The sequence below is a fragment of the Leucopleurus acutus genome (genome assembly GCF_964270905.1).
Source record: "Leucopleurus acutus genome assembly, chromosome: 11".
NCBI lineage: Eukaryota > Metazoa > Chordata > Mammalia > Artiodactyla > Delphinidae > Leucopleurus > Leucopleurus acutus.
Genome location: NC_139152.1, coordinates 47551985 through 47570534, shown reverse-complemented (window position 1 = coordinate 47570534; position 18550 = coordinate 47551985). Strand labels below are relative to the sequence as shown.

Genomic DNA, 18550 nt, shown 5'->3' with positions numbered 1-18550 from the left:
GGCAGCCTGGTTTTCAGTAGCTGTTCAGCCATTTCATTTTCCTTAGACCAGTTTGAAGGCACTTAGTGTATTGACCAATATAACCAAGTATTTGCCGGATTTTGTTTCACATTTTCATCCTCAATGCTGAGCTGACGTCCTAGCCTAGAATACTGCATACGTAGGCGTTTGGTTGATGTCCTATGGAAATGGTTACTAAGTTACATTGAGTCTCTGAGTTAGAGGCAGGTTTATTTTAATAATTGAAAAGAAATCTGATCACGGATCTCTGAACAGTCTACTAAACTTTGTTAGGTGGTTGATGTGGTTTAAATTATATATTATATTGAGATACTGAGATTTGGAGAATACAGGAAAGCAGAGAGTTTGGGTTGTTTCCTACCTGCTCAACACACACACACACACACACACACACACACACACACAGAGCAGTACTTTAAACAATTTGTTGCCTTAACCCAGGGAAACAAATATGTGTGAAAAGGAATTTCTACTTTGATTGTAATAAGGACTCTGATGCTTAGTTTTGTGATAATAGGTTTCTTTAGAGGTTTTAGTTTCAGCAACCTGACTAATTAGCCACTTTTCATAAGCTATGACTTCATCATATCAAGGTGGAAGTGAGGAGTTGGTAGTGGATGGGGAGGGTGAAGCAAAACAACCAGTTCACAAAGGATCTGTTCACCCTGGACCAAAACCCGTCTCCTAAAACATTTGCGGGCTTGGAGCATTTGAATCTGCCAGCCTCCTGAACTAACTTTGTCCTCAGAGTTTGTATTTTGGAGTTTGCCCTCTCGTTTATGGGCAGGATGGACTAATTATTTCTTATGCTGTCGCTAGTGTTGCGAGGAGTTCATAAATCCACTCTGTCTTGCCCATCATTAAGCATTATTAGTGATTTTTGGAAACTACTTATAATTTTATTTTTGTTTTTTCATAGGGACTTAAGTCACAACAGATTTTCTTTCATCAAGGCAAGTTCCACGAGCCACCTTCACAGCCTTCGAGAAGTGTGAGTTCAGCTACTTTCTGCTTGCGGTTGGAATCAAATGTACCACCTATCACAGTATTTAGTTGTAAAGAACGTTTGGGTTACAGGGAATTATTTAAAACTTTTAACTTGGGAGGGATCTTTAAATAATGTTATAAAGTTTTCACCTCTGTGGATTACAGATTGCATAATCTGCTTCTCTCTCTCTCTCTCTCTTTTGGCATTTATAGGAAACTGAACAACAATGAATTGGAGACCATTCCAAATCTAGGGCCAGTCTCAGCAAATATTACACTTCTCTCCTTGTAAGTGAACGTTAGGAGGGTTTTGAATGTATGTTTGCGGGGACGGGGCGGGGGGGGGGGCAGGAGGGGGCCGTTCCATATGGGCTAGAGTACAGATCTTACAAGCAAAATAAGCTTCCTTTAAACTGGTTGACTTGTTTCCTAGCCCCTCTCTCTCTCTCTCCCTCTCTCTCTCTCTCTCTCTCTCTCTCTCTCTCTCTCTCTCTCTCTCTCTCTCTCTCTCTCCCCTCTCTCTCTCTCTCTCTCTCTCTGGCGCGCGCGCGCTCCTAAATTTTAAGTATCATTGTAACAAGAACACTTAACACTATGCTGTTATTGCTGCTGTGGCCTTAAAGACTCAGAGAAGCCACCTTCACCCCATAGGGACATGTATTTAATTATGGTGACTAGGACTTAACTCAATGGTCTACATGGGATCTGTGGATTCGGTATTACATAATTCCTAGTGGAGAACGATCGGAGTTATTTGGGGAGGAGAAATGGAGTCGGTAATGAAGCACTGAGGTATCCTCTTTTCTCCTCTTTTAAGTGTGGCGCCTGCAGTGGAAATCAAGGTCCAGAAACATCAAATCAAAATATCGACTTGATACAGTTAAAATTCAATAGGTCATTGAAGTTAGAAATATCATTGCATGTTATTTTGCAGTTCTGAGTTTTCAGATAAGAGTAAAATTGTGTTAAATTTTGTGTATTACTAGGGCAGATCACGTGTTTATATTCATGCAGTGGAGATGTTTTGGAATAATGTTAACTTTTGGCCTTTAAAGACAGCATTTAGAATGAGCATGGTTTGATTTCTAAAATTAAATAGTCTACCACCTTAATCTTGAGTAATTTAGAAATATATTTAAGCCACTGAAGTTTAAAATGTTTTCCTCCTTCAAACAACTTAAGAAAAAAAGCACCATTGTTAGTTGTATCTGGGAAAGGTGTTAGGAGGGTTGAAATTGTACAGTAAATTTCAGGAAATCTGTTCAATTAATTACAGTGATCACTACCCAATTGCTTACATCTGGTGATTTATAGAGGTTTGTTTTTACTGAGGGCCCAGGTCAGCTAAGTCACGGGTACAGCCGCTGTGTCTGCTTTCCTCTGTCTGAATGAGAACTAAGTGACATTTGATACTGATGGGGTTTTTCCAAAGATCAGAAACAGAAAGGAATAAAAGAAAAAGCAGTTGGTATTTGACAAATAAACACTGAATTTAAAAAAGGTTTTTATGCTAGCATTAATACCTGTTTTGGCTTTCCCAGTTGCTTAAAATTTTGGAGGCTGAATGGAATACTGCTTTTGGTATCCTTAACATCTTGAGCTATTCTCATTTGACCACTGGGGCCTATTTAAATCCCAGGGAATGCCACTTCCTTGCCCTGCTGTCCTTGTCCTGTGTATTGGCAGATACTGTCAGCATGTTCAGGGGGTCTTGAGGGTCACTGCATGATTCATGGCTGAGAGGGTCTGCAGTAGAGTTTGGGAATCTGGGTGGGATGAGGAAAACAATCTTCTCTTTGGCATGGTATAGAGGTGAAAGCGTAAGAACTTGTAAGGAAATTAGAAAGTTTGATGAGAAGTAAATAGCCTAGTGATTTTTACACGTTAAAGCTGTAGTTTGTAATTAGAAAACTAGAAACCTTCAACATCTGAACTCTTCTCCATATTTTTGTTTGTGTTTCACTTTAGTGAGTGCTGAATAAACTTTACTGAACTCGAATAATCTCACTTTCTTCCCCTTAATTTGTCGTAGTACATCTAACCAGGGATTGCTTTGTTCCTCTTATATAATGATAGATCCTATTTATTGCCTAGATCACACAGACTCTCCAAAGAGTAATTTATGTCACGGACCTGCTAATTCCATGTGCATAGTAAACATTGTTTTTATATCTGTGAAATACCTTGAAAAATTTACTTCTCTGGCTGTTCTTTTCTGTAAATGTTTTGTTTCTTCTGTAGGCTTCTTTGGATTTCGTAATACATAGTCATTGTTTCTAAAGCACTGTTAATTTCTGTCTTGCATAGGGTAGACTGTTTTTGTTTATATAGAAGCACTTGAAAATAACCAGAGCCAAAAGTCAGTACTTAAGTACATTTCTGAAATATCAAAAAAAAAAAAAAGTTAAACCACATAACATGGCTCAGATTAGAAATTTGCTATAGCACCACAATTAAATCCCATATCTTTCCAAGTAGTTCCCAAGACTATCTGACTTCTGTCAAGATTTCTTTCTTATACCATTGCTGCTCTGTGCGGTGAGGGCCTCTGCCAGCTGGACGGCCTGGATGCAGGGAAGACTGTACCTGGTAAGACCTTCCTCTTCTCTCAGCTGCAGGAGCCAACAACTAATATTGGGTCAGTTGTCACCCATGGCCAGAGATGAATTCACTTAGGGACCAGTTCTGATAATGTCAGGGAAGCCTGGTAGAATGCCAGCATCTTGGAATGCAGGTTGGATGAGCATTCAACTTCCCCATTAACAAAGCTCATCCCTGACCATGGGAATTTTCAGGAGGTAAAAGACCTGAATAGACTTGCTTTCCTTTGAATCCCACACAGCAGTAGCTCAGAAGTCAACTGGCACGCTGTGGGCAAAACATGGTTTGTGTTTTGTGTTTATTTTTCTTAATTTCCTAGCCACACATGGCAGGATGGTATATTTTAAGGAAAGAAGTGGAATAATTTTTGGAATGAGCATATCTTATACTAAAACCGTTGACCTGGCATAAGCGAGTTGATTTTACCAGATGTGATAGTTCTGGCTTCTTGTATGTTGCACGAGCTGCCCAACTTTGGACATTTTTGAAACCTGTAACCTGAGTTAGGGCAGGTTTGAATCCATAAGTTATGTAACATTACTGTTGAACAAGAGGGCTTATTGGTCATAAAATAGAGCTAGTTGGGTCTTGTCTTGACACTGATCGTTTATATGGTATCGTCCAACATGCAGGTGCTTTGCCTAGTATCTTAGACTTGAAAAGGTTTACATGAAGGAATGTCAAAGGGAGACCTAGATTACTGGTGAAAATGTAGATTTCCTGACCCCATCCCTAGAGATTCTGAATTAATGTGTTTGGGTGGGGCCCAAGTAAATCCATTTTAACACATCTACTTGAGATTCTGATCAGATATTACATACATATTTCTGAATTACTGAAGAGGCCAAGTTGTCATAACCAGATAAGCCTTTTTTCATTATTATCTCGAAGGTAGAGCATTTCTCCCAAGTCCATCCTTTTCTTCATAACCTGTCATTTTTTCAGAGATGACAGTGTCATCCTTCTAGAGAGGTTATTACAAATACTGATCACTTTTGCCGGTGGGACCCCAACAGGTGTGCGCCACCGCCATTGAAGTGACTTAAAACAGAGTGAGGTGATTAGTTTTGCTATTGGAAAATGTCATTCTGGCTTTAGTGTGGAGAATGGCCTGGCAGTGGCAGGAGGGGGCTTAGAGGGGCCAGATAATGAGGAAGCCACCACAGTAGACCTGATGCGATGGTGGCCCTGTTGTCCCATAGTGCAGCTTCCATCGAGTCAGTAGAACAGTGATTAAAAGCAAAGCTCAGGTTGGATGGCTTGCCATTAATAGCTGGCTCTTCTCTTTGGTAGTTTGTGCCCTTGGGCAAGGTACAGTCTGTCTGTGCTTCCTACTCTATAAAACGAGAATAATAAAAGCACACACCTCATCAGGTTGTGGTGAGGATTGGGAGAGAGAATGTAGTGAAACCTGCCTGGCATAAGCTGAGTGGTCAGTGGACATGAGCCACAGGCATGGGGATGACGGTCATTCATTCAACAAAAATTTATCAAAGAAACAAACAGTGCCAGGTTCTGTTTAGAGTGCTGGGGACACCACAATGAACAAAGCAGACAAAAAACTCCCTCTTACTGTGAAGCTTCTGTCCATGTGAGGGGTGAGAGAAAAATAAGTAAACAAACTTTAAAAGAAAAGGTAACTTCAGTTCTTGATAATGGCTGTGAAGGAAAAGAAAGGAGGGCGAAGGGATGGAGAGCTCGGTCGGCTGCCCTTTAGGATGGTCAGGAAGGCTGCTTTTTGAAGACTTACCAAATCCTGCTATGTGTTCGGTGCTATTCTAAGGCCAAAGTTCAACAGTGAACAAAACAGACAGAAATCCCTGCCTTCGTGGGGCTGATCTTCTCATGGAAGGAAAAAGACGGAGAGTAAAATAAATAAGAGATGGGACTTCTCCGGTGGTCCATTGGTTAAGAATCCGCCTTCCAATGCAGGGGACGCAGGTTTGATCCCTGGTCGGGGAATTAAGATCCCACATGCCGCGGGGCAGCTAAGCCCATGTGCCTCAACTGTAGGAGCCCGCGTGCCGCAAACTACAGAGCCCACGCGCCGCAAACTACAGAGCCCACGCACTCTGGAGCCCGTGCACCACAACTAGAGAGACGCCTGTGCGCTGTAGTGAAGATCCCGCGTGCCGCAACTGGGCTTCCCTGGTGGCGCAGTGGTTGAGAGTCCACCTTCCGATGCAGGGGACACGGGTTCGTGCCCCAGTCCGGGAAGATCCCACATGCCACGGAGCCGCTGGGCCTGTGAGTCGTGGCCGCTGAGCCTGCGTGTCCGGAGCCTGTGCTCCGCAACGGGAGAGGCCACAACAGTGAGAGGCCCGCGTACCGCAAAAAAAAAAAAATCCCGCATGCCGCAACTAAAGACCTGACACAGCACCCCCCCCCCAAAAAAAAGAGAGAGATATGATCAGAAGGAACTAAGTGCTAGGGAGAGAGGAGTTATAGGAGTATGTGTGGTGGAAGAGGGGGAGCAGTTTACAGTTTTAAATGGGGCTGAGGGGAGGGGCCCACCGGGAATGTGACACTTGAGTTAAGGTCTGCAGGTGAGGAAGGGAGTCATGAGGAGCATCCTGGGGGTGGGGGTCATCTCCGTAAGCCTCCCCTGCTCTGTCCAGGCCCATCTTGCCTTGTATATCCAACTGCTACATGGCCATGAGATGACCCTGCTCATATTTTTCTCCCCTGACTATGAGGCCTCTGGGGCTGACTCTTGTTTTCCCTAGTGCTTAATGCAGGTTATATGGCATACAATTGGTGCTTAATTCGTATATGAATTGAATTAAGGAATACTTATGGAACAACCACATGCATTTAACATGATTCAGACAGATCTCCTCCTAGAGACTTAGTCTATAGAAGAGGCTAAAAATGTACAGTGGAGAAAATGCCTACCTGTGTCTTAACCTGTGTTCAGCTGTGCATGCTTGGCAATAAACAAAATAAAAAATTATAGCAACAGCAATGCTAATAATAAAAAGAAAGAAAGGAAGAACACAAGAGAAGTAATTTAAGTAGCAGAAGGATTTAGCTCAGCATTCTGCCCAGCGAGCGCATGCCCTGGAGTGTGTGTGAAGTGAAAGTATGCAGGAAATAAAAGCCCCCTTTCCCATTTGCCTTTTGAAGTTTGTATATCTCAGACGACTGAGGATGACTGGTCTTCAGAGATAGATATATTTCCTAGCCCCTGTGCCCAATGTGCATGGGAACTACTTCATCAGGTCCTGAACTAAAAATTCAAAATACAAAACAACGACAACAACAAAACAGGAAATTGATCTGTCCTAACACCAAAGGAAAAACTGGCCCTACAGGAATCATTGAGAGAGAGAGAGAGAACACATGTGTGCATAAAAAACCTTTGCTGGTGTTTTAAGGGTTTTTCAGGGGTGTGTCAATGATAGATGATCCTCCCCCCTCCACGGGCTTTAGAACCTGAGTCTGCCTGAGATGTGGCCCCATAACATCATGTGTCCTCCTGCATGGGAGAGGCTTTGGGGATGAGAGTCCTGCCTTCCATCAGAGGTCTGGTCTGATTTATATGCTATGGAGAACAATCCTGGGTAGTAGGGAGTCTTAGCCATTCCTGTAGCATGAACAGTAGTCATTGTAGAATTTGGAGAAGGGTGGTGACCTTTCTTTCTTCAGTTTTGGAACTCCTACAAGCGCAGTACCTGTGGTTCTCCCATGGCATGTGTCATACCTCTCACTCCAGGGTTGGACTCGTGTCTTACTGAGCTCTCTGTCACCTCAGGAGCCCAGTCCAGTCTCTGGCACATAAGAGGTTCTCATTAAATATCTGGGCAGATGAGAGATCTCGGGCCCTTGTGCGGAAGTAGAGACCTGAGCTGGAAATGGGGCCCCCCAGGTTTTTGTCTTGTTTCACGCTAATGACCTGTCTGACCTCAGGCAGAGCTAATGAACTCTGCTTTGTTTATCTGTAGGAACAGTGTAAGATGTCTGCCCGTCTATCTCATATGGTTCCGGTGAAGGATCAAATGGCATATTGTACATGAAAGGGCTCCGGATGGCGTGAGCGACCACAGCTGCTGCTGATACAGTTGCAGTGGGCTGGGGGAAGGCACAGAGACTGGGGCGGGGTGGGGGGGGCGGCTCACAGTGGATTCTCGAACAGGAGGGTCACCGGAGGAGGGCAGGATTTAGAAACATTATCCTGGTAGCAATAGATGAGGGAGGGAGGAAGAACTTGGCATTTGGGGTGAGTTATCAGGAAAACTTTTGCTCTCTTCAAATAGTTCCAAAAAAATCAGTGAGCACCCAATTATAATTACTAAATGAACACCGTTTCTAACCTGAGGGTTTATATAACTATAAGGTGGATTTGGAGCTGTTTAAAGTGCCCCCAGAACACGACCTACTATGTGCTGAGTGCTGGAGAACAAAGAAAAATAGCACCCGGCCTCTGCCTCCCAGGGGCTTTGAATGAATGTAATGGGCAGACAGACGATAAAGAATAAAGAGATGCTCCAAGGAGGAGATGCCCTGGTTAATAGAAGCAGAGGAGGGCTGTCCTTTCAATGTATGTAGAGTGAGAGGGTGAGTGAGGCCTGGACTGGGAAGGAGACTTGGTTACACTGACAGGGATCAGCTTCGGTGTTTTACAGGTTTTGGGGGAGTAATTGACTTTTTTTTTAAGCAGAGGAATGAAATAACTACATTTCAATTAAGCACCAAATCTGCTTCTCTCCTTTTTCTCAAGTAGTCATTAAACAGTGCTCATATTCAAAGTCAAGTGTCATAGACCACTCAGTAATGCGACTTTGATAATTAACAGTTATGCCTTGCCGAATACCTGTTATCCATCCATCTTTAGAACTGTTCTCTGCTCTGAGCCTTGCTGTATGTTAGGGCCACACCTCCTTTTCCCACAAAAGGAAATTGACCATTGCGTGGGAGTCACGTGAGTGTGGGATTCTGTATGCTGAAAGGAGTAGAGTTGGACTAATGACTAGAAGTCAGATCTGCAGTGTTCTGTTAACTGTGTACTGAACCCGGCACCATGTCGAGTGGGAATTCCATCCAGAAGCATGTATTCTCATTACAGTCCCCAGATCAGACTAATGAAAAATCAGTTTGGGAGACTGAAGAGGCTATTGCCTGGTTGCTTGGCACAGAATTTATTTAAATGATTCACCAAATTCTGCTTATAACTTTGAAAATACATTGTTATTTTAATAGCTCACAGCTCAGAAATAAAGCTGCATGTGGAAAAGGCAAGCATTTTTGTATGTTCTCAAGTGATGGTATAGCTAAGTAATTTTATAACCGGGAGGTAAAGCTCAAAGGTAAAAACAAAGGTTTTTTTTTTAAACCAAAGCCTATATAAATCAGTATTTGAAAAGCAGTCACCAGTGTATCATGTCAATTAAGGAAATTAGGGAGACACTTCACTTAAAATGAGGACTTCAGTTTCTGGGGAATCAGGGTTCTGATGAAGTGGACACAAACTGTATCCCATCTTTACCCACATGTGGGTGTAGATGAGCCCAAGGAATTTGACCACCTTAACTGAAAAATTCATCCCCAACTGTGTGCTCTACAGATGAGGATAAATGGACTAGTGTCTTCATATGTGAAGGACATTGCATTTGAGGGCCACCACCTTCACCAGTACAAGCAAGCCAGACATTACTGTGTTTAATAGCAGTAAGCTCATGAAGCCCATGTCTTACAGAACAAACACATAAACACCTTAATATGATAAGTTGTAATCTTTTATTGGATTTTAAAATGTGTGTATGTGATTTGCACATAAGAGAGCTCACTGTACACAGAGCCGTATGTGTAATACTCTCTAAGTTTACCTTCACATTTAATCATAAACTGGTCCCCAAAATACACATTTGCTAGGTTTTTGTATTCTCAAGTTACAGTGGCTGTATTTGAAACATAAATTTGTGATCGTGTCATGGCTCTTTAAACCCTTCAAGAATTTCCCATTGCTCTTAGATCAGGAGCAAAAATTCTTCTCAAGATAGACAATTCTCTGCGTGACCTGAGTCCTCTTTTCCTGTTAGCCTTCTCTAGAATCATTCCTCATTCCTAGGAATGTGCCAGCTTGTTCCTGCCTCAAGTCCCTTTGCCTAGAAATACTCACCCGCCCCCAGCTTTTGCTAAGTTAGACCTACACATTTTCATATCTCATTTATTTACAGTGTCTATGTTGTTATCATAAATGCAATCCCATTTTCAGTTGTATATTTGTGATTCTTTAATGTCCACTCCCACCACCAGAATGAAACTTTATAAAAGCTGAGATCATGTCTGTTTTTGTCCCCGTTGTAACTCTGTCATGTAACTCAGCGCCTGGCGTATGGTGGCCACTCAGTCCATGTTTGCTAAATGAATGACTGAGTCAGTTTCCCAGTCCAAATTAATACATAGTTAATTGCAGAGGAGACTAGTCAGTTAACCTTTTTGTTCCTGCCTCTCTGTACACACTTAAAATTATTTTCATTAATAAAACTTTGTTCCAAGGTGGCAACATTCTTATATTTGACTTGGTGACCCAGTTGGGCACCTTTCTTCAATGATGGCTCTTGGAGCCCATAAAATTGACCCACAGTCCCTCGAACTTGACCTTCCAGTATAACTTGCCACAAGAACTCCTGTTTTACCAGTGTTTATCCTGAACCTACAGCATTTTCTCATCCTTTCCCTCAACTTCACATTAGCCTTCTGTTGGCTGCTTTGAAGTATCAAATACAGCTCCTGCCAGAGACTTCTCTCTGCTTGTGAGGCTTGTGCTTCCAAGACCAGACAAAACAATAACGTTATAGCATTTGCTTTTCATGACTGGGAGGCAAGATTCAACATGTGTCTCTGTCCTGGCCTAGTTACTTTTCCTCCTTCTCTCCCTTCTTTTACTGTCTGTGCTGTCCTCCGTAGCCTAGAGGTATGGGATCTAGTTGTTGGTTAGAGAGACCAGAACAATGAAACAGGGCTCTAACCAGCACCTCCCCTTCTCTGTCTGGCTGCAAGTTGCTTAAGTACTAAATTCAAAACATGAAAGAAAAGACAGTTATAAATATTAGCACGTCCTTTCTAGCACTTAAAGTCACCGGCCTGGCTGTCTCCCTTCCTCTCCAGAAAGCTTTAGCTGGTAGATAGAGCAGTCTCTAGATTGAGGCTGAAGGCCGCATGAAATATTAAGGTAATATTCACTGCAAGTACCGTTCAGCACAGGATAAACATGGTATACATTCTGGGACTGTCAGTTTTACAATGCACAAACCATTTTAAATTTTTTATAACAAAACGAACATACGGAGTTAGAATCAAAATGAGCATAATTTTTTTTGAAGAAAATAAGATGCTTTTGTACTTCATCACCAATGGCCATGTCATCCTGCATAAGGTATTGGCCTGGGAACGGAGGGCAGTACTCTTTAAAGATGAATGCATGTTTACAGAGTCAGGACACTCATCAGTTCATCGTATAAATCCCTCTTTCCTCTTATTCTCCTCCTCCTGTCAGTCTTGCTTTCACTTCCTCACCTCTGTCCTCATACAGGTATCAAGAAAAGGGTGAAGGGAATTAGAAATGGTTTACTATATTATATAACTGGTCAGAACCCATGTCATGTTAGTTTTGAGTGTCTGCATGCAATCCTTGTAACTGAGTTGGAAGAGACATTTCTCACTGAAGAGAGCTCTCTGGAAGAGAGGTTATGCAACCTCCCCTTGAGCCCTTCCGGGGACAAAAGCTCACTCCTGGGTGAGGAGCTGTTCCATTTGGAATAGTTCTAATTGCTGGGACTCTTTATTTGTTAAGCTGGGCTCTGCCTTTCTGTAGTTTCTACCTATTGTCCTAGGTCTGTGCACCGGGGAGAACAACTTCAGTCTATTTTCCGCATCGTAACATAATACTGAGAAGTCTTAACCTGTAAGGTCTTCTTAAAGCTTTCTCTTCTCCTGGCTCAAGTTCCAGTTCCCATTTTCTATACGATGTGGGGTCTAGACCAGTGCGGTCCAGTAGAGCTTTCTGCGATAATGGAAATGTGTGCAGCCCACTGAGGTAGCCGCTGGACACATGGGGATTGAACACGTGAAATGTGGCTGGTGTGATGGAGGAATTAAATTTTAAATTTCATTTAAATTTAAAGAGCCACATGTGGCTGGTGGCTATTATGCTGGGCAGTGCAGGTCTAGGCTCTGAAAGTCCTCCTGTCACAGTCGTCCTTTAGCATGACACTAACCTCCAGTGCCCAGAGCAAGATATTGAGATGGGGTCTAATGCAGAACATGGTGGACTGTGTCTCTTGACCAGAATATGGGATGTTAATGAAGCATAACATGATGTTAGCTTTTTAAGGACCATGTTGTATTATTGGCACATACCAAGTTGCGGTCAGCCGAGATCCCCAAGTCTATTGTCATTCTCGCACGAATTGCTTCCAAATAGGCCTTTTTAAATGATTGATTAAAAATTCAAAACACTGCCTTTCCCCAGCTTAATTTCTCTAGTTGCTTCTAGACCATCATTTTAGTATATTGAGAGGTTTGGGATCATATCTAATGGATGAGTTGCACTTGATTATTCACATCTCTGTTCATATTCATACAAACGTTGACAGCACAAGGTCACAGGCAGCCTCAGTAGCAGACCACTTAGCATCTTCCCTAAAGGTCCATGCCAGTCTCTGAATAAAGACTAGGGATGCAAACTCACTTGTCTGTGTGATCATCACCACCGCATATTCTGTGTCTTATTCACAAGGACAAGTTAAGTACTTGGTGAGATCAAGACATTCTGTGTTTGTGATGTTCCTAGCCCATTGGTCTGTGGACCATATCAGAAAAATAACGTGACATTAATTTAGCCTGATGTGTTCATACAGGATTAATCCCCTGTATGAGAACTGTTTATTAATTTGAGGTTCAGAATAATGATGCCATGTTTTCTGGTTCATAGTGTCATCTTAAGGTAAAATTTACATAGGCTAATTTTTTGTTAGACTAAGTTGAATGATGTTTCAATTTAAAAAATTACAGTAACTTGTGAGGGAAGGTTTTTAGAGAAAAACTGGTCTTATTCACTGATCAGATTCCCATTAAAGACGTCCTATAAGGCATGGTGGACTGAGCACATTTGTTTCACTCTGCTCCATCCTAGAACCTCCTTAAAATGAAAATAAAGGACTAAAGTGCACACAGACAGGAACAAAGAGAAAACAGGAGAGGAGACAGTTCAAATGAAAGATTTCATTAAAATCTTTCAATCCTGCACACAAGTTGTAAATGATTTAGAGAGAGTGGAGTGAATCCCAAAAGAAGCAAACACTTTTTTGCTGCAGAAGCTCAGGATGCTTCAGGAATTCAAAGTCGGTAAAGATAGGGATGCAGAGTAGGACTGAAAATGGGGGATTGGTGAAAACTCTTTTATAAGAAGCAGACCTCCAGGTTCCCCCTCCAAAACTGAAGGCCCAGTGACCAACCCTCCCTTGATGGAGGCAGAAAACTAGAAGTTTACTCTCTAGAGAGTTGAAACGAAGTCTCTGGAATTTGGGGCACAGGCCCAGCTGGGCAAGTGGTGAGGATTGAGGGCAGCATCTTCTGCAGTCAGGGAAATTAAGTCTGATCTGAATATGAGGATGACAGTCCTCCCCTCAGCTTATGTTCCTGTTCACCTTCCCAGACACGAGCAGTCAGGCTTATCCCCACCAGCCTGGAGGTTGGAGGATCTGAGCGATTAGACAGATGCATGTGGATCCATCATGAAACAGACCACCTGTGGTGAGACTCAGCAGTCAGCAAGTCCTTACCTCATAGCCCTCAGCAAGCTTTCCGGGGCTGCTTTTTACTAAATATGAGTGGATAGCTAGTGATCACTGTCTCTTGAAAGGGTTTGTAAGAATAAAGTCAGAGTCCGAAATACATAGGAAGAGGGAACCAGAGACAATGGAAGGAGAAGGGAACTTCAAAACAACTTAATATCTCCAGAGAGAAGAGAGATGTTATATCCACAAAATAAGAAAAGAGTAGTAAATAATAATAATAAAAGGAATATTTCAGAAAATAAGAAAGGGACCCTTAAAAGTTAAAAATATAATAACAGGGACTTCCCTGGTGGCGCAGTGGTTAAGAATCCACCTGACGGTGCAAGGGACAGGGGTTCGAGCCCTGGTCCAGGAAGATCCCACATGCCGCGGAGCAACTAAGCCCGTGCACTACAACTACTGAGCCCGCACGCCTAGAGCCCATGCATCACAACAAGAGAAGCGACTGCAATGAGAAGCCCGTGCACCACAACGAAGAGTAGCCCAGCCCCCGCTCGCTGCAACTAGAGAATAGCCCGCGCGCAGCAACGAAGACCCAACACAGCCGAAACAACCATAACAAAAAAATATATATATATTTATATAACAGACACTTTAAAAAGGTAATAGAAGTGTTGGAAGACAGTTGAAAAGCTCTCAGAAAGAACCAAAAGATAAAAAGATGGAAAACTGGAGAGGAAAAAATAAGAAAATGAGAGGATCAACTTGGAAATCTAATTGGAATTCCATGAAGAGACATCTGTGGAACTAGAAAAGAGGAAATTATCAAAGAGGCAAAAAAATTTCCCAGAGCCACGGAACACACATCTCTAGGTTGAAAGGCCCTACTGAGTGCCAGCAAATGGAAAAAAAAAAAAAACCTACGGTGAGGGACATTACTGTGCTCTTTTAGAACATCAGGGTTAAAGAGAAGCTCTGAGAGGAGGAAAGATCAAATACAAAGCAGGTCACCTGTAAGGATAAATAGTGGTTCTCCCCTCCCCAGTGTGAGCCTCACAGCATCAGCAGCATCTGGGAACTTGGTAGAAATGCAGATTCTCAGGTCACACCCAGGCCTACCGAAACAGAAACCCCAAGTGTGGGGCTCAACAATCTGTGCTCCAAGAAGCCCCCCACTCCCAGTTCTGGTGCCTGTTGCAATTTAAGAAACACTGGAGTTGAGAAGCAGAATGGCCTCTGGCTCCTCAAACTTACATCCTTGAGTGTTGTGATAGGGTAAAACAGTCTTCAAAACCCAAAGGAACATGGTTTCTAATCTCAGCTCAGTACACGCCCAACTGTCAATCCCATAAAGACATTTCCAAGTATGAAAAAAAAAAACGTACCTCTACAGATGGTTTCTTAGAAAGCTCATGGAGGATATGCCCCAGGAAAATGAGGTAGTAAACCAAGGAAGACTGGGCAGCCAGGCAGTGGGACTCCCCTAGGAAAGAAATCCCCCAAAAGTGAGGCCAGGATCTGTAAGAGGCTACAGTTTTATATGATGATTATGTGAAGCCTCTGTAGCAAATCTGGTCATTTGCTGAATTGTCATCCAAATCCACAACTCCTTAGAGCTGGAAGAGGACATTTCCTTCCATTTCCTCCCATTGACAGTGAGAAAATCAAGGTTTACAAAGTATGGTAGATCAAGACATACAACTGGGAACAGAATCAAAATCTACTTGCTGGGGAGCTGTGGTATGAACTGCTGCTTCAAAGAGATCCTACTTGTGACAGGTTGATTGATGTATGGAATCCCAGTTTTATGGTTACTTTTTCTGGCTGGCAGCTGTGGTGGTCATACCACTTTCTGATGGATGTATGCATCTCGAACCACAGTTGAGGTACATCCTTATGGGCCAATCTAAAGCTTGATCTAGAATTTAAAGACTAATTAAGACTATTTGGTCACTTCAGCATCTTGAATCCATTCACTTAATCCTGAGTTTTGGGAACCAAATATGAATCAGAGATTTTCTTCAATCACAAGTAAATCACAAACTTATGGGGAGACTCAAACTCACAGCTTAACCATAGCAGTGGTTTGACCTGTGAAAATGGCTGTGGAAGACCCTGCCTCAAAAGAGAGGTAGGGAAAATTTTTTTAATTTTACTAAATAAAAGTAGAGTTAATTTTTACTGTATATACTTCAATTATTTCAGATTAAAATAATGGTTGAGTAAGTGTCTTGTTTAGAATCCTGTTGTCTTCTAGGACCTGCCCTTAAATTTCTGTTTATATAAAAGGACTAAATAGAATTTATATTTGGGGATCAAAAAAGGTTTTTTATGTGGTGCAAATGAGTTTCCAACTTATAGTTCTTCTTTCAAGCTTACATGTATTATAATTGGCACATAACTAGGGCCCTGATTATTGAAGGATCTCTGTATTTTAAAACATTGTGGGCAACTTTATCATGTTCACAATCCAAAAGATAATTATATTTTATGTTGACCTGACTTTTAGCAGAAAGAACGGATTCTTTGCTCCTACGGTGGCTCCTTTGCTACTTAATATCTCTGCTTCTTCATCAAGAATCTTTCTCCTTGCAAAAGCTTCCTCAGTTGGCTTTATCCTTAGATGCCACAGGACCAGTGGACCAGTCTAAACATGTGTTCTTTTAATGAAACTTCTTAATTATCTTTTTAGAAAAAAAAAAAAAAGATGAGCAGAGACAGTTTATTTTTATCTGCATGGAAGGGGTTCTTTGCTTGCTAAGTCTCTCTGCTAAAAGAAGCCTAATATTATAGGGTGTTAGTTATTCCAGCCAAGGTAGTTTTCAAGGAAGCCTTTTTTTGGTGGGGAAGGGGGATTGGGAGGGGAGAGGAGTTATTGTTGGAAATATAAGTGATCTTTAATATGTTTGCAAAATGTCGTGTTTTCTTTAACAGCTTGTAATACCTTTATAAATGGTGTTAAACCAGTTGCTTACAAGTTACATATAGCAATCAGTATTTCCTTGGGGCCAGGCCAACTGTCCCAGGCAGTATGGTTAACGTGCTTGCTCTATGGTTGTGTGCAGTGACCACGGATTCAGCAATTTTTTGGCTGCAGTAACTGAATTGGATTTCAGGGATGTGGTCAGGGTAATGCATTCTAAGAAAGGGGGGCATTGCAACATGTTAAAAAAAATGGTTTCAGATTAAATTTCACTGCACATACCCTCTCTAAAAGGAAAATGCCACACGTGCATACCTTCTCTAAATAGCCAAGTTTGCACGTCTTTACACATCAAGCTGCAAAGCCTTCAGCTGCCTTTATGTTGTGCAGTAGGTAGGAGACACCTGAAACTATTGACAGATATTTCTTATGCACCAAGAAGCTACACTTTAATTGGTTTCAGGAATTCCAGTGTGAAAAAACCTGATATTCTGGTTCCTCACAAAGAATATTCCACTCTGGGACTCTCTTCTCTGACTCCAGAAATAAACTCATACCATTTATATCCACTTAGGTGTGCATAAAGTTCTTTTGAGACTCTCATGCTTTCTGGAGATCACCGTGAGTCAAAAAGAACCAATCATCATCGTACCAAGTGGTCAATAACCTCATAGATTATATTTTACTGTTATTAATCTAGTCCGGGTTTACATTCATTGCAGGTGTTCCGAGTATCAGAACAAATGCACACATTTCTTATATATAAGAATAACACATTTGTCCATGTTCCTAGTGATTACAGACATGAGAATGCCAGAACTGGGCTATTCTGGTCAGTCACATCTCACACCTGAGCAAAAGGGGACCCCCTGCTTTAGGGGGCCTCTCATACAAGCAGACATAGCACAGGGGTAGTGAGGAGTGTGGATGGGAACTCCAGTAGTGCTGAACTGGGTCCCAGTGTCCAGAGGCTGCAGAGCTGGAAACCTGAGCCTGTATGTCAGGGGAGGGGGAAAGCACGGCCTGTGCCCTGGAAACCAGAGGAAGAACGGTGCTTCACCCCCAAAACGGGTGTCCAGGCAGACGGTCGCCATTGCCCCTCCATCCCTCCTCTGTCCTCTGTACTTCCTCTTGCCTGTCCCCCACCCAGTCTTTCAACCCACTGCTGCCAGAGAAGTCTTTTCAAAATGCACATCGAATATTGTCACCCCGCCGTTCGAAATCCTCTGTCCTCCTCCCTCTACTTGATCTTGAGACAAAGGCCAAATGCCTAACATGGTTTACAGGGTCCCACCTGACCTACTGTCTTCTCCTCCCAGCACCTCACTCGTCAACTTCCTCTTTCTCCCGTCTCCACTCATTTCCTCAAGGGAACGAAGGCTTGCCTTGGTCTCACTTGCTTCTGCCTGGAACTCTAGACTCCTCCTTGCCACGGGAAGTTTTGCTGACGCCCACACCCCTCCCATCACTTTTTAGGAGACTGTCCTTTCTTCTTCCACTTATCCCTCTGGTGTCCACTCCCTTTTGCCTGCCTGTTCCCCCCCACTAGAATTTCAGTGCTGTGAGGTCAGGGACCATATCCGTCTTGTTCATTGTCGCATCTTCAGGACTCTCAGAGCAAATATCATCATGTAAATATAAGTCGGGTTTGCTTCTGCTTAAAGGTATTTGGCAAAGGCTGAAAGGTGAAATTAGCAACGAAGTGAAACCATGATTGTTGGGCCTGAGAAGCCGAGGCTGACATACCTGGGCCTCCTGTTATTCCCATGGCCTCTGAGAACCCTGAGGGAACCATCTGCATTCCAGCTGACCAGGCCCCTAAGTCTGTGTTTGTCTATAAGGGACTGGTTATACTTGACCTCAGCAGTGATTTGACCATGGAACGCCTTGTACTATCAACAAACATAGATGACCAAAATATTCGTGGTTGTTAAGATGGATTTGCACAAGGCTGAAACGCCTTCCTATGCTCAGAGTACAGATTTTTGAACAATAGAAAGATGACATTTCCACATTAACTTAAGTAATGGAAAAAGATAGTTTGTTTTGTTTTGTTTTTTGTTGAAGCATTGCACATTTCCTGCCAAAACTATTAATACAACTGCAGTGCTTTAATATGTTCATCAATTTTGGCATTTATCCCTATTTGGAGAAAAATTGAAGCTGGAGTTGAATTGAATCTTTGGCTCCTAGAAGTGGTTACTTGTGACCCACTCGATTATGAAGTATGTTTATTTTGAGGGTTTTAGGTGATTAAAAAGATTTTTGAATCTAGTTT

The 18550-nt window shown here is 42.4% G+C and overlaps 1 protein-coding gene across 1 annotated transcript in view; it reads left to right on the top strand.

Moving 5' to 3' along the window:
• The window catches only part of LRIG3 (leucine rich repeats and immunoglobulin like domains 3), a 46288-nt gene that overhangs the window by 5074 nt on the left and 22664 nt on the right, over positions 1–18550 (top strand). The window contains exons 2-3 of the mRNA XM_082849873.1: positions 941–1012; positions 1222–1296. Coding sequence (XP_082705999.1) covers positions 941–1012; positions 1222–1296 — 147 coding nt within the window. The remainder of the gene's footprint in view (positions 1–940; positions 1013–1221; positions 1297–18550) is intronic.